This window comes from Chiroxiphia lanceolata, chromosome 3 (assembly GCF_009829145.1).
Source record: "Chiroxiphia lanceolata isolate bChiLan1 chromosome 3, bChiLan1.pri, whole genome shotgun sequence".
Classification (NCBI taxonomy): domain Eukaryota; kingdom Metazoa; phylum Chordata; class Aves; order Passeriformes; family Pipridae; genus Chiroxiphia; species Chiroxiphia lanceolata.
The window spans coordinates 10598541-10614553 of record NC_045639.1 but is presented as its reverse complement, the minus strand read 5'-3'; the positions used below and the strand labels follow the sequence as shown (position 1 = coordinate 10614553).

The following is a 16013-nucleotide window of genomic DNA, read 5'->3' as shown; positions in this document are numbered from 1 at the left end:
TGCTCCTGCAGGGTTTCTGGAGTAAGGGAAGGTGGCCGCCTTGCTTCAGCAGGATCTGGTGTTTCCATCGTAGCAGTGTCAAGGTAGTGCAGCAGTGTAGTAGAGGAGCAGCCCAGCACGAGAAAATCATGGTTAAAGAGTTGTCCTGTGAAGTCAGCCATGCAGGGATAGGTGAGAGCGTTTGCACAAGGGGTGAGACGAGGACCTTTATCTTCTGCCTTGTCCGGGTGTCCCATCACTCTGCTGACAGGTGTGTAGGAACAGAGCCAGTCTCCAGGCATGCTGGCAGGGTCAGTCGAGGCGTAACTGCAGTTCCAGAGCCACAACTGAAACAGGTCACTTCAAACGAGCCAGTTATGGGTGCATTTCCACCTTACAGTGAAGCTGAACCAGCAGCTTGCCACCATCAAAATGGGAAGGTCCTGCTGCCCCCTCACCACCTTCTTCCACCCGCATCCATGGAAGCTGACAGCATAGTAACCCAACTCAAAAAAATTGCTTGTTTTCTTTCCTGTGGGCCTTTGTCCATCCCATGAGCTGAATTGCCTTGCGTGGGGGTTAGAAGACACCACAGACAGCACCAAGTGAAGGGCAGAAGGACATTGCCTGCAGCAGGACTTCTTTTTGATGTTGGCAGCTCTTAATTCAGCTCAAGCTGTAACATGAAGCCTCATCCTCAAGCACCTCCTGCAGCAACCTGGCGGCACACAGACTGAAAATCCCTCCCGAGACAGAAGCTGAGCACTCAGGCAGGCAGGCAGCCCATGCCCCACCACCCCAGAGCTACCCCAGTACAGGCAGACATGTGTGCTGCAGCCAGGACTGTCCCAGGGTGTGCATCCCAGTCCTACAACAGCTCTCCACCAAGTTGGGACGATGTGGGATACCCAATCCACTGCTTGCCTTGCATCTCCACACTGCCTTATCCACAAAAATCATGGTTGCTTTAACTTGTTGTAGTGTTTGAGGGAATATACGTATCCTACATGTATAGACTTGTATAAGGAATATATTAAGTATTTTAATTCATCCATTGAATAACATGATATAAAATAGCTTTGTTTTATTGAAAAAGTGAAAGTTACTTAATATCATACCTTTGTTTGTTTCGGTTTTTCAGTGAGTGAAGTGGAATGTAAATAACACTGTGTTTTCTTGGTTTTTTTTTTCAAGGAAATATGAGAGCCATTCCTTCGGAGCAGGTGACCCATTTCTGATTTACTTTTTTTATTTCTGCTTGTTATTATTTACTCTATTTTGAAGCTTCCTGAAACTCCCCAAGCCTGTCCCTGCAAGCTGTCTGCCTGCAGGGCTCTCACTGAAATTGGTAGAAATGCTCCTATACTGCTCTGCTAGAGCAGGGCTTCACCTGCTGCTTTGTATTGAGCACAGAGCATAAAAGTCTTGCCCTCCATCCATGTTTATCTTACATGAAGTAGCTGGTGCTCGTAGTGGCACTTTCAAGACCTCAGTAAAGAGGAGTGAAATACTGCCCTATGGTCTTATGATAACTTTGAACTGATTTAACTGCAAGGTGCTGCCAAAAAAGGTGGTCCATCCCTTCCCCCCACTGCCAGCCTCCAGTCATGTTGTCCTCCTCCCTCTCCTGCACTGGCTCACATCCTTCCAGCCTGCAAGAAGCTCGATGGGGCAGGAGAGGAGGAGACCTCCATGTGGGCAGGGAGGCTGTACCCTTTTCCCCAGATCCTTCTGTTACAGTTATCTCCTGTGGGAGCATTCCCTCTTGGCCTGGTTTGGTATCCCAGGAGGTTGGGTGTTGGTGGGAGTGCATACAGAGCACATATATACAGAGCCTATCTCCAGAGCTGATGAGTTGGCAGCACCAACACACTCCTTCAGTTCTACTTTAAGGGAAAAAATAAAATTATGAAATAAAATATAATAAATAATAAAATAAATTTCATGACACCGTGGATGGAGGCACAAGAGTGCCTGTGTTTTAGCTTCCTCCCAGTTACAGTTCTTGTTTAAACTTCTATTTTTGAGGCCAAAGTATTCAGTGTTTGGCCTCAGTGCAAACAGATCATTAAAAAAAAAAAAAAAAGGAAAGGAAACACTTCAACCTCCCAGCGGAGCAGGATGGCACTTATTTATTTCTTTCATTACAAAACCAGCCTGTGCCAAGTAAAATTGTGTTCCAAGAGCTGTTCTACCAGTCCTGGAGCACTGAAGAAGAACACACACCGGCCCCACCTCTGCAGCCTCCTGCGGGCCCTTGCACATTTTCACTGGGTGGAGGATGGGGAAAGGCTGGGGACCAGGTGCCAGAGTTCACCACATTGGAGTCACACCAATGGGAAATCCTCATACTCAAAGCATGTCCCTGTTGGCCTTTGGGTGATTTTGGTGGCCTCGGGATACAGAGTACAGTGAAATAAAGCAGCAGTGATGGTCTGGAGGCATTGGTGGGATCCCTGGATTTGCAGCTGGGTTAGCCAGCAGTTAACTGCTCCTTCCCCGAGCTATGTGGAAGATGCTCCTTGCCTTCATGTCAGGAGCTGAATTAATAAACTGAGAAGTTAATTTGAAAGCTCTGGACTCTGACAATAAAATCTACAAACCCAAATGTACAGGCTGTATAACAAGAGTGATACACGGAAGAAAGCTTTGCCATCACATCATTAAGGATTTATCCAAGGGAGTGGTTAAAGCACTCTTTGGTTCCAAAAAGTTACTGCAGTTGAGTGGTCACCAGTACTAAGAGCTGGTGTGGTCAAAGTGTGACCTCTGTGACCTGGGTGGAATTGGCTTGATTTCAGCACACATTGCAAAGCTGCTTGTGCATGGGGAAATGGGGCACTTCCATCTGAGCTGCTCTGGACCAAGGGAAGGCAGCAGCCCTTCACCTGGACACCACAACCATCCTGCTACATCAGCACATTGGTGGACAGCCTGTTCCCAAGGCCCCACTTTCACCCTCCTGCTTCCCTGGGCTGGCATCCCCCTGCCACCACTTCCCTCATGTTGCTTCAGAGGGAGCTCACACAATACTGGGCTTGGTGCCACCCAAGGGGAGCACACCCAAAACCCGGCCCTTCTTGCACAGGCAACTCTGCAGGAAGATCCCTGCAGCTGTGAGACAGAGGATTTGCTTTGCCCTCCTTTGCCAGTATGTTGGTGAAAGTCTGGGGCCAGAAGTGACCTATTGCCAGTGCAAATGGCCACAGAGGCCTCAGTGGGGATGTATCTGATATGGGCCCTATTCTTTGTAGGGGCACCATAGCACATGTCTTCCTCACTCGCTGCTCTCTCAGCTATGAGGAAGCTTCTCCTCCCTGAAACTCTAAAGATCGTGCAACAAACTGTTCCCAGTGACCTGCCAGAGCAGCTGGCTGTCACACAGCCAAGCAGTGCTCAAGCTGTTGAACAAGATTTGTTTCTGGAGGAAAGCATTAGCCCTACAGCATGAGAGAAGTGGCTCAGAGGCAAGACCCTGTTGCCACGGGGGCCACCCGTGTCCCTCCAGCAGTGCCGGTGGCTTTGCACGAGCACAAGTGACATGTGCCCTGCCTGCAGCCCCGGGTGTGAGGGTGATGATGGGTGAGGGCTGCTGTGGTGGTCTCAGATCACAGGTAGGATGAATGCAAACCACCTTTGCCACGCTGGTTTGGGACCAGCACTGGCCAGAGGATCCCATCACTGAGGACAAAAGTGGGGTCAGCATAGGTAGATGCCAGAGGAGTGAGGATAAGCTGCAGCTTTTCTTGCCCTGAGCATGGCTTGTTTGGGTACGGCTCCTCAGGGCTTGAAGCAAATGAGAAGTGTGCATCTCATCCACAATATTTGGAGTGCTCAGGATTTGTTCAGCCCTGTCTTCCAGGAAAGGCTGGGGATGAGATTAGGGTAGCCTGGAGGACCATCCTGCTTGAGACCCAGCCTGGTCTTGCTGCTCTGAGCAGGCTGATAACAAAGGCCCCTCCTCATCTGTGTTATTCTGGGATTTGATTGTCTTGAGCAAGCTGTGTAGGTTAGTTCAAAGAGTCTCCATTTAGCAGCACCTAGACTTATGTAAGCAAAACCAAGGCTCCAAACACCCTAGTCACCTGCCTTGGTAAAAACAAGACCCTTTGGAAAACATTTATCTCAACTACTCTCTTGTTTCTGGACCAGAGACTGATCTTATATATGGCAATTTAAGATGCTGAAGTCAATGGTGCCTTATAACTACCAAATGGTTGTTTTAATATGTTACCACTCAGATGAATATCTGTCAGCCAGAATGGTTTTATGTGATGCTATTCGAGGGAAACAAGGCATTTCCAGTGAAAAGCAGTACCTGTGGGTCCCTAGCATCAGGCATGTCCTTCCACACAGTCATTCCTGTAGCCTGGAATTGGGCAGTCTTCATCTGAAAAGAACAGGTGTTTAAAATAATTCCCCAAGGCTCCTTCATTTATTCCCCTCTTTCCCACTCTTGTCCTTTCCCACTTTCATCGTGCCCTTGCGAATAATCCCCGGGAGGAAAAGCATAGCCTCCTGGGAGCCATACAGCAGCGCGGGGAAGAGATTTCTCTGTATTTCCCACTACAGAAGAGTAAAAGGATCCTCCATTCTGCCTCAGACCTGTGGAGACAGAGCAAACCACAGCCTCCATCCTGCTATCCCTGCAGGTCTGAGATGACTTAGTGGCTTTTCAATTACAGGGTGTGCCTTCCCCTACCACTCCTCCCTTCACCTGCTGGAGCGGGACCACACCATTACCATGCAAAGCCCCACGATCTGAATTCTCCAGGGCACAAGTAGATGCTCTCCTGTCAGGATATTCACGTTTTCCTTCTCTAGATGACTAGCGGCTCATCACCATAGGGAGCAGCACTGCAGTGCTGGCTTCCCCTGCTCCTGGACACCCATCTTCCTGCACTGTGAAAATCAACTCTCACCAAATTATTACGGTGTCTTTTATTGCTGGGGTGCTGCATCAGAAGAGATGCAGATATCAGAAGAGGCTTCCAGTCATTACTGCTCTTCAGCCTTTGATTAACATTAAATACCTCTACAAGCTTGATGCCACATCACAGACTTCCCACACGACACCGTCAAGTCTTCTTTCGTGTGACCAGAGAGGTTTGCAAATAGGATTTTTTTGAAAAGTATTTTTTTTAAAAAGCAAGTAGGTAGGTCTGCAGAGCTGAGTTCTTGTTCAACTCTCCCCAGACAGAGGCACAAATCGCAAACCCCAGGTCAATTATCTGCCTGATGCACTCGGGACCCTGAGCGTTGAACTGCAGTGACCTAAGCAAACAGCCTTGAACTCCATATGATCAAACATGATGTGGGTTTTTTTCCTAGCCTAGATTCACCTTCCCACCTATTCTCTTGGTGCCCAATGCAACCACCAGCAGAAACCTCTCTGCATCAGGCCCTGACACAGCTCTAGGGGCAAAAGAGCCACCCCTTCCTCACGTGCAATCACTGATGTTCCTCAGGGCTTTACTGAATAAAAAGAAAAAAAATAAATCATGGTTTTTTTGAAGCCTCCAACATGTGTCATTCAGAGAGCAAGGAGAGCCCACAGAAAGCTTGAAGCCACCCAAAACCCAAGGCACATACACACAACCCCAGGACTGGGGGGAGGAAGACTGCTACCAAGTAAGGCACCTCACAACCTCCTTGAAGAGAGCTAAGAAGTCTCAGTGGTGAAGCAGTGCTTCAGGTTTCCACACTGGAATAACCTGGTGGGGTCTGGGATGCAAGGACTGATTTGGATGAGATACTGGGGATACTTTCTTGTCGTCTTCAAATTAACAAGGGGTCGTATTGTGGCCGGGCCACATCTCACCATCTCCCTGCAAGGGAAGAGCCAAGCAATGGGCTGGAAACTCAATGTCCATACAGTGCTTATTTGGAGCCGTTCCACTTTTACTGCTCCCTCCACGCTGAGGTAGGGAGGTTGTACCTTTCGGAGGGAGATCTCTATCTCTGTGGTGAAATGCACATGCCATGAGATGGAGCTGCTGCTCTGGTAAAGGTTCCTTATGAAGCTTCAAGAGTTAAGAGAATTATTTTTTTTTTCATCTTTCCTGGAGCCAAGGAGCCAGGGAATCACTCACATGAGTCCTGTTTGCCCTCACCTGTGCAGCCTGACACAGCCCTGAAAGCCACCTCCTGGGGCCAAGCCCACCCACTCTTCCCACGCCAACCGGTGTGTTTTGCCCTCCGAGACAGGACAAACACACGTTTCCCTTTGTTTCCAGCTCCACACCTAGTTTTCTTCTTTGCATCATGAAGGGCTGGCTACTCATCTGTAATTCAAAAGAAAGCAATGACTCACTAGACTACATCGCTTTCCAAGGCAAAGTATTTCATGCATTTTGCAGGCACCCTAGCCTGTGTTATGAAATAACCTCTATTTGTGGCACACGTTCTCCCCATCGTCGTGTCCTTTGCAAAACCAGAGGGCTGGAGTTTCCACCCTGAGTGCAGGATAGGGCTTTGTGCTTAAATCACATATTTGCATTGTATGAGGAATGCAAAATGCCATCCCCACATAACTTAGAAAACCTGGCTGGCTAACCACTGGCATTAGCCCAGCCTTGTGCTGTTTGCAGTATATTTTAATTAAAAGGTAACAAAAATCTAAAGTTTCACTTTCACCAATAAGCTTCCAGGCGCCAGGTAAGGGGTCTCAAAGGCAGGTGGAGCCTCAGCTCCCAGCCTCTCACATCTCAGGGGACACCGTGAGCAGTCGCTGGAGCTGCAGTGCCTGTTTTTTCCAGGAACAGCAGGGGTGGGGGGTTGTGAAGGTAGGCTTAAAAAAATGTGAGAGGTGCCTTACCTTGAACCACAAGGCCAGCTCCACCACTTAGGGCTGCATCCTTTATTCCCAGGCTAAAATGGGACAGTGTCTGTAATTGTCTCCTCTCCCTGGATTGGGATGGTATTTCCAATACCTGTGTTTCTGTCCCTCGTTGCCTGTCCCTGCAGCCTGTCTGATCCTTCCTGTATTTCCCCCACAGGTGACCAGAGACAGCGGGTCTCTCCAAATTGTGCACTTTGGTCTGGTGTGATTGAGCTCCCACAGCAAAGAAGAGGAAGCCTCACCGAGGTGGTGAAGTTCACGGGAAGTCCTTCAGCAAACTTCCAGCCAGCCCTGGATCTGACCACTAGCAGATGACAAGACAACAGGCTTAGAAAATATCCTGCCCTTAGACCTCCAAATTATTTCTAAGTTCACATGAACATGTCCATGCACAAAGTACCTTGTGTGTGCTTGTGGAGGGCAACTTGGTGACGTTTTCATCATGTCATTTAAAGACATCAAAAAAGGGAGTAATTGCAGATACTCATTTACTGTACAAACTCAATGCTGAAAAATTTTTGGGGGCCTTTCTTGGATGAATCCATAAGCTTTTCAGGAGGAAGTCTGTAATTCTCTATGCATTATATGTTTTTACAATCTTCACTTGGAAGCAGATTTGAATTTCCACTTAAGGCTCTGAAAACCGTCCTATTGAGATACCAGCAGATAAAATCTTCACTCAGGATACCTCTGTGAAAGAGCAGCCTTTCACAGTTGGCAGCATTTTTCAAAGAATGCTCTCCATTTTCATATCTAGATATATCATCTTAGTAGAATAACCATTATTTTGCCTTGAAAAAAAGATGCGGAGCCTCTTAAACATCATTCCATTGGAGTCCAGATTTTAATCTCCCTCCTCTAACCACAAAGAAAAAATGCACTGAGAAGGTAACGTAACCTGTTCCAGCCCTCTGTTTTTTCCTGGCAGTGAAGAGAGGGATGAGCATCATCGCGGGTCTGTCTTCCCACCATTTGATCGAGCGCAGAGTATATGGACACAGGTTTTTTGTACTCACCCGTAGGCACATGTGTGGATTAAGACTGAGCTTTTTTGGGGAGCATTGGGTGGTTGCAACCTAGAGCCAGTGAGCTTCTTCAAATTGGTTTTATATGGTGAACAAGCCTGTATGATGGACTGAAAATAAAAGCAAAATGTAAAAAAAAAAAAAAATCCACAAGCCATTAGAAGTATTTTATTAACCAAAAGTCTGTATTTACCCAAATAAAATACTTGGGCTTGCTGTCACCAGCCATTTCCCCCCCATGGGGCAAAATTCTACTGCCTGATGGGTGATTTTGGTTGCACCATTTTGGCACTTCAGCCGAGTCAGCACCTTTCCATGAGTGTATTCAAAGGATTCAAAGACATTTTGGGTTGTGGTTTGAAGGGAGCAAAGGGGCTGCAATCCGTAGGATTCTGTACACCCAACAGGGAAAAATAAATAAGGAGAGCTTTGAAACAGAGCAGGCTGCTGCATCACCTCCCCACACAGAGCCATAATGGCAATGGCCATTGTAAAAGAAGATGCCTTTAATGTCCCATAAATTTAATTTCTGAAGGACACACAAGCACAGCAATGGACCACGATGACGGAGGGCTTGTTCTGCGTAAGAGGCTATGACACATTGCCTTGCCATACAGCTATTTTGCTGAATTGCAGCCATATTTCTGTCAGTACAAGTGATGGTCTATATGAGGGATTAATCTGACACCAGACAGTGATTCTTAATCCTTCAGTATATCATAATCTATTTACTTTGCATGCTAAGAGGATTTCAGCTTAAAAATATAGAGGAAGTGATACTAGAAATGTACATAAGGTCCAGAATGCTGTTTCCTAAAATTGCAGTTTTTCATTTAAAAAAAAAAAAATCCTCTCATGGCTTTCTTGGAAAAGTCCTGTATGTTCTGGAAAAAAAAGAAGTGTTGAATAGGGATTTAACTGGAAATAGGTGTATGTTTTCATTTAGGCTTCAGCCCTGTGACCATTTTCACCCTCCTCCTTCCCCACAGTATTCTGTGCTCCACTGTACGACATGAAAGAAGAGCTCTCCAGTACAGCAGCTTCCTCAGCTGGGAGGTATATCTGCAGACCTTTTTTGACTAAATCAAAACAGGTTTGGAACCAGCATGGGACTTTATGTGCATTAGTTGCTACTCAAAGTGCATGAATTAGCAGCAACTGGCTAACACAGAGGTCAGCACAGGGAAAACCACAAACGGATGGTTCCTTATTCAGCTGTAATCACCTGTTTTCTCTGTGCCCAGCCAGAAGGGCTGTCTACAAAATAGCTGTAGTAAGTCATGTTAGTGGGTACGACTTCTGAAACTTGCCACACAATTTATAGTTATAATTTTTTAATAATTTAATTCTTGCTCAGCCATAACAATTTGCATTCCCAAAGCACATCCTGCACAATAAAGAGGAGTTGGTCACCCCAGCCAGAAGCAACCCTGCCCAGCCTCTGCCCACCTCTGCCCGGCCTGGTACCGCTAAGGGTGTTCACACCATCACCTGTCACAGCTCCCTGCCACACGTGGGGGGTTTAACAGCAAAGCTTCCCGAGCAGGGACTAAACTCGGAGCAAATACTCTGATAACAGCAAATAGGTCATCAATTATTCCTCCAGGCATAAAAGCTAACTACAGCCCAAGCTGGGGAATGTTCTCCCCTCTGTCCCTCTCCCCCCTCACCCCAAATCCTGGCTCTCCACTTACAGGCGGGAAAGCCCCACGTGCCTTTGGAGCAGGCTCTCGGTAGCCCAGGCAGCTGCCGGCACTTGGGGAAGAGGCGGGAGCTTCACAGCCTGTGCCGGGTAACCCGGCGCGTCTCGGCGCTGTGACTGCACCCCTGGGCCACTGGCAGCTCCGTGCTCCAGCAGCAAATGCTTTTTTAATAAAAAAATAAAATAAAATAAAATAATAAAACAGTAACCATGCACCCAGCAGCCTTCTTGCTTGAGAGGTGGGGCACGAGCCACCCCGGCAGCTGTCTCAGAATCGGGTTGCCCTAAAAAGCTTGGCAATCCTGCCGGCGCCTGCCCCTGGAGCCGGGCACCAGGCAGCGAGTGCCACGGCACCGTGCCACCTTACCTGCCATGACTCATGCTCGGGGTGGCTGTGCCTGCTCAAGCCTCGAGGAAGCCCACACTGGGAGAAGTTTGCTCCGCTGCTTAAGCTGGCAAAACAGGGAGGGCGCCGGGGCCCCCCCGAACCCGGATATGACCCTTCCCAGCCCACGCTCGCCCACCAACAGGCACAAGTCATGTCTTGCCCACCCTGCTGGCACTGACTGAAAAAGAAATTTAAAAAAAGTGAAGCCAAGCATTGAAGGCAAAGCCATGATTTGATGTGATCTGGACCAGCTCACCTCTGTGCCTCCACTGCCAGCTGGTCTCAGCAACCAGTTTCAACACCGTGCTCTCAATCTGTGTGAGTGGGAAAATGCCCAAATTCCAGTGTGGAAGTTGCTGGACAAGCCATTGGCCAGTGGCATAAAGTGCTGCTGGGGGGGGGGGGAGGGAACACCAGCATCCCTTGGAGTCCCAAACCCCAAAACAGATCCTTGGCCCAGCCCCACTGTGGGGCACTGGATGAAGAGTTTTAGGACCACATCACCAAAATAAAAATTCAGGCTCCCCTCTTGGCTCTGTCTCAGCCTCACTGATTTACTGAGTTATAATGGAACACAGCTTATAAGGATGAAGAAGTGTGCATAATTTTTGCCTAAAGAAGATGAGAAGTGTGTATTTGAGGGAGTGTGGGTTATACACCTACTGACTCTTGTCTCTCAGGTGCTCCTTACATCTGGGAGGGCAACTCTGATTCGTTTCGTGCCCAGCACAGATTTATTTTTTTTTTTCAGACCCAAGAGGGCTGTGTTAATTTTTGCCTCTTTAAAAGAAGGGCTTGGGGATGCATGGGCTGCTGCACTGGACCCAGAACACATGGCCTTCCCTTAAACTGCTTGTACAGCCACACTTCAGTGTGATGAGTGTCTGACCTGTGCTTGCAGAAGAGAACAATTATTTTATAGGTGAAGATACATTTAAAAGAATAAATACTCAAATCTATGTTATCTATATATATGCACAGAAGAGGACAACAAGGAAAAGAACCACTTAAAGAAAAATCCCCTAAGTCTGACTCAGCTGCACTTGTCCCCTCCCATCGCTTCCCGTTGCACCGTGGGGTGCGGGAGGCCACCCCCCGCCTCGGGGCTATGCCATGGAAGGATGCAAGGCATCCTGGAAGGGTGGCACCTGGGGCTGACCCCCGCTGGTTTTCCCACCGCAGCAGCAGCAGCAGCACTGCCAGCCCCGTTCGCATCCACCACGACGCTGGGGCGGGGGGAGTTGGGACGGGAGGGAGTGTGTGAAACCCTCCCCAAAGCGGCCGCACGGAGAACACCAGTGTCTTGACACCTCTCACCCCACCACGTTCTCCACTGCCCCAGGAGTTCCTGGGAACACCAAGGATAGGGACACACGGCACAGCCCACGAGCTTCCAGATGCAGCGGGCACTAATGCGAGAGCACAGGGAGGAGCATGGGAATTTGGGAGCGCTCCCCGAGCAGTGTATCAGTGTCCCAAGCAGGGCAGCAGTGGCCCTGCTGATGCCCTCAGCTCTAGTCGTTTGCGGGTAGGAACAGCCCCGGCACCAGCTGACAGCTTCCAACAACTGCAGGGAAGGTCTGGGGAAAGGAGAATAAAAAAAAAGGGGTGGGGGGGATTGTCACGAGCAATAATCCATCCCCCTGTCTTCCCAGCCGGCAGCGGGTGGGAACGGCCGGGAGCCAGGGCTGGAAGCACGAGTGCCGAACACCCCTTCCCGCACAGTGGGCAGAGGTCTGGCTGCGGGGCTGGGTGTCCGAGTGGCCCTCGCACCCCACCACCACCACTCAGGCGTGCCCGTGGGTCCCGAGTTTGGGGGACTGCCCCACCAGCTGCGGGGGGATTGCTGTTTCGGCCAGCGTTTGCCCATCCCGTAAGCCCCATCGACACCGCGGCGCAGCAATAAATCAGTAACCAATTAAGCGTCCATTAACGAAAGAGTGGGTCCCCAGCCCACACCTGCAGAAGTAGCGGTGGGTCCACCTCCAGAGCACTCACAAACTCATCGCACACATGCCCCTCCTGCTGGGACCCCACAAGAACTCTTTCCCAGCACCTCACTCTTCCCAGGGAAGTTTCACGAGGAAGAGGAGGTGGGAGGGAGGAAGGAGCACAGGACACAACACTGCGTTTATTAGTTTAGATTTTATTGGGTTTGGGGCGAAGAAAGAAAGGGGTCCCTTACAGTCGAAGGGGTAAGCATGGGTTTACGGCATCAAAAATCACGCTTACACGGTCCCTCTCCTCCCTGCGGGGCAAAGCTGCCGGAAAGCCCCAGCCCAGGCGGGTGAGGCAGGCGGGCAACGCAGGGCTGCGGCACCGACCCGCCACCACGCACCGACCGACAGAAGGGGCTCAAGAAAACCAGAACGAAAACCAAATCAAAAAACACACCCCGAAAAGCCGTGCGCCCCTCCCCCAGCCCCGAAGCAGAGCCGCTTGCCCCTGCAACCCTCCCCCCAAAAAATAAACCAAAACTTTTTTTACGGCTTTTTTCTTGCCTTTTTATTTTTTTTTTTTCCAAAAGTTTTGGGTTTTTTTGGTTTGCAGGTTGCGGATCAGCTGGGCAGCCTTTCCCTCCCCCTTTGCCTCCCCCTCTGGGCGTCGCCCATGGCTGCTGCACACCCCTGCCCCCAGCCCCGGGACGGCACAGCCAAGCTTGTGCAGAGCCCTCGAGGATGGACGGAGGACATGAGACTGGGAGAGATTCATTTTTGGGGAAGAAAATTAAAATTTAAAAAAGATTTTTTTGTTTGTTTGTTTTTTTTACGTTCTGTTCCACGTTAGACTCTAGATAAATGCCAACCCAACAGCATCAACTAAAAATAATCGTGGTCACTGGAACGGACCGAGTATTTACATTGTTCCCGCCGCTCCCCGCGGCAAGAGGCTGTACAGGACCGGCAAACCGGGGCTTCCGTGCCCGGAGGGGCTGAGGATCCCCGCACAAAGCTGGGGGTGGGGGGACACCGGCAGGGCAGGAGCCAGCCTGCGCCTCTGCCCGGGGGGCAGCAGGGGAGACGCTAGGCTTTTTTAATTTATTATTTTTTTTTAAACTCCTCTTCTGTTGCGTTTAAAAAAATAATAATTATAATAAACCTGGTGGAGCGATGCAGGAAGCAAAATAAATATCAGTCAGTAGAGATGGGGGTGGCAGGACCTCCCCAGGGCATCGCCACTGCTAACAAAGAGGGAGGAGGAGGAAGAGCCAGAGTCCTGCCCAGGAGGCGGTGGGGGGACCCCGGGTGGGGGGTCAGTGGCAGCTTGGGGGGATGGTGATCGGCCCCTCACAAGACTTGGAAGCGCCAGGATGCCTGGTCCTTGTAGTCGAGGCAGTCGGGGGAGTTAAAGTTGAGCTTCCAGGAGGCAGCAGCGGCAGCAGCGGGCTCCTTGTAGTCCAGGCAGTCGGAGGAGTTGAAGGGCAGCCCCGTGCCGCCGTAACCCTGGTGGTGGTGGTGATGGTGATGGTGGTGGTGGTGGCCCGAGCTCTGGCTCAGCGGGTGGTGGTGGTGGTGGCCTGGCACCGAGGAGGGCCCCATGGGGCTGAGCTGGTGGGGGTGGTGGTGGGAGTGCATGGGCGCCAGGTAGGAGCTACAATCCACGCCCCCGAAGTAGGACGAGGAGGGCGGCGCGGGGTACCCCTGTCCGTACCCCCCGCCTTGGCTGTAGGACACGGGGTAGCTGGCGGAGGCGGCGGTGGCGGCGGGGCCGGCCCGCTGCATGCAGGACGCGGCGGCCGGAGGCAGCGGCTCGGGCACCGTCACCCCCGCCGGCGCCGCGCCGGGGGAGATGGAAGCCGGGCTCCAGATGGACGACGCCGGGGTGCTGAGAGACGCTGGGGCGCCCACTGGGGCTGAGGAGGCCGAGCTGGAGGAAGAAGAGGAGGCCGAGCTGGAGGCCGCTGCCGGCGGCGTGAACTGCCCACTGCTCTCGGAGCCCGAGCTCTCCCGGGCTGGCGAGGATTTCTTCTTGGCCGGACGGCTCTTGGCCCCGCCGCCGCTCTGCTGCTGCTGCCGGCACTTGGCACGGCGGTTCTTGAACCAGACCTGGAGGGAGAAAATGGGGTGCAGGGCAGCAAGGAGGGTGGTGGGGTGAGCAGGGGGCCCAGAGAGCCCCAGAAGGGGCTCTTCACTCTGTGAGCACCCAACCAACCTCACCCTGGCACCAGTTCTGCGAGCACCAGCACCCAGCCATCAGCACATCCCCCCACACCCCACAATAAAAAAAAAACCACCCCGGTCTAACACCCAGGCCACACCACATCCTGCCAAAAGCAAGGATGACCAGGGTCAATGGCTGAGGTGTCCCAGATCGTGCATATCCCTGTCATGGTGACAAAATGTGGTTTTGGGGGACAGATCCTGCGTTGGGTGCTGCCTGCATATTCCAACCCTTTGGATATCTGGGGAACAGTGACCAGAGGAAGTACCTCTAGGAAGCACTCAGGTAGTGGGGCTGCTGTGCTCTGGGGCAGGTGGAGTGCGACAGAAAAATATTAATAAAAATAATGTTATTGCAAGAGGATAATAAATAAAAATAAATGCCCCGTCTTCGGCTGAATGGGACAAATAAGTGGACCGAAGCCCACATGCACCCCTGTCCCAAGGAAACAGGGATGAGTGTGGATGGAACACTCAGTCTGAGTGGCGCCAGCTAAGCTGGGACGTCCCTGCATCCCCCCAACCCACAGCCATGCAGTATTCCCCCATGCAGGTCCGGTACCTGGACTCGGGATTCAGGCAGGTTGATCTTCAGGGCAACTTCCTCCCGCATGAAGATGTCGGGGTAGCGGGTCTTGGCAAAGAGAGCCTCCAGCACATCCAACTGCGAGCGGGTGAAGGTGGTGCGTTCCCGTCGCTGCTTCCGTGGGGTGGCTGGGGGATGAGCACAGCCACACTGGTCACGCTGGATCCCCACGCACCTCCCGCACATTCCGCAGCACAGCGGGAGCCCCGGGATCCCTTGTGCAGCAGCTTGAGATAAACCCCTGCTGCTGAGCCCAAATTGCAGCAGTGCCCCCACACCCCCATGGCTGCTGGACCCCGTCTCGCTGAGGGCAGGGTGAGGGGTGCAGGGCTGGGGAAGGGTCGGGCCTGGCTCCAATGGGAGCCACGGGAAGATTTCGTTGTGCCGAAATAAATCCACTTTTTTTTTTTTATTTAAAACTTTTTAATCCTTAAAAATCACCTCAAGAACGAAGAAACCCCCGGAACAGGGGAGAAACTCAGCTAGACCCCACTCTCCCCAGCCAGGGGTGCAGGCAAACAGGGGGACCCACCCCACGGCCCATCTCAAACCGTACGGCCCCATCGGGTCCTCCAAAACAGCCTGGGACACGAACTTTTCGCCCTCTGCTTGCTGGAGGATAGTGGAACTGGGGCGGGGGGGCGGGCAGGGGTGGCCCGTGGTACTCACCCGGATACCCCACGGAGGGATGAAGCAGGTCCATGGCGGGGCCCGTCAGCCCCAGCCCATTCATGCCGTAAGGGGGCTGTTTGAGGTAAGACATCATGCTAAAAGCCGGGCAGTTTCTTCCGAAGTCCCGCAGAAAAAAAACCGAACCCAATTCAAAATCAAATCAAATGTATGGGGTGGGAAGGGGGAAAAAGAAGGGAAGCAAAAAGAAAAAGCCGACAAAAAGTAGCCCGGAAAAAAAACAAACAAGAGGCAAAAAAAAAAAAAAAAAAAAAAAAAAATTAAAAGCCAACGATAATTTAAAAACGGAGCAGAAAATCAGCGTGAAAGGACTTCTTTTCGTTCCGTCCCGCCGTCACCGCCGCGAGGTCCTCGAGTGATCGCAGGTGAAGTGAGGGAAAAATAAAAATGAAGGAGAAAAAAAAATTAAAAATAATAACGACGATCGGGAAACGGGCGGATTTCTTCCCCGCACAGAGGCGAGGCCGGAGCGCCTGGGAAGAGAGCAGAGAGAAGCGGGTGAGGCTCCGGCCGCCCCGAGTCCTGCCGGGGGGCGCCCGGAGCTCCCGCAGGTCTGCGCCCACCCGGCGCGGGGACACCGGGCGGGCGGCTTCCGATTGTTAATTTTATTATTATTTTTTTAAACGAAGGCGAGTTGCGCGC

At 51.3% G+C, this 16013-nt stretch overlaps 2 protein-coding genes across 3 annotated transcripts in view; one reads left to right on the top strand and one right to left on the bottom strand.

Annotated features, from left to right (window-relative positions):
- The window catches only part of WDPCP (WD repeat containing planar cell polarity effector), a 148008-nt gene extending 139145 nt beyond the window's left edge, over positions 1 to 8863 (top strand). Inside the window, 2 exon segments of the mRNA XM_032681648.1 lie at positions 1174 to 1202; positions 6978 to 8863. Coding sequence (XP_032537539.1) covers positions 1174 to 1202; positions 6978 to 7028 — 80 coding nt within the window. The 3' untranslated portion in view covers positions 7029 to 8863.
- A 4177-nt stretch (positions 8864 to 13040) lies between these two features.
- OTX1 (orthodenticle homeobox 1) lies at positions 13041 to 15531 on the bottom strand. Of its 2 annotated transcripts, XM_032683168.1 has the most exons (4): positions 15347 to 15531; positions 15222 to 15225; positions 14658 to 14831; positions 13041 to 13981 (listed from the first exon to the last, which is right to left on the bottom strand). In XM_032683168.1, the coding sequence occupies exons 1-4, from the start codon at positions 15445 to 15447 to the stop codon at positions 13223 to 13225; spliced, it is 1038 nt and encodes a 345-aa protein (XP_032539059.1). In that variant the 5' UTR covers positions 15448 to 15531; the 3' UTR covers positions 13041 to 13222. The 2 variants fall into 2 exon arrangements, with proteins under 2 accessions (XP_032539059.1, XP_032539057.1); XM_032683166.1 differs by lacking the exon at positions 15222 to 15225 and having other exon boundaries at positions 14658 to 14809; positions 15351 to 15531.
- Between the last annotated feature and the right edge of the window lie 482 nt (positions 15532 to 16013).

Bases quoted from the DNA above. Each gene is read 5' to 3' on its own strand.
- OTX1 (XM_032683168.1), bottom strand. From the start codon at position 15,447: ATGATGTCTTACCTCAAACAGCCCCCTTACGGCATGAATGGGCTGGGG. The intron at 13,982-14,657 runs GTACCGGACCTG...TTCTCCCTCCAG, and splicing joins TGCCTGAATCCCGAGTCCAG to GTCTGGTTCAAGAACCGCCG.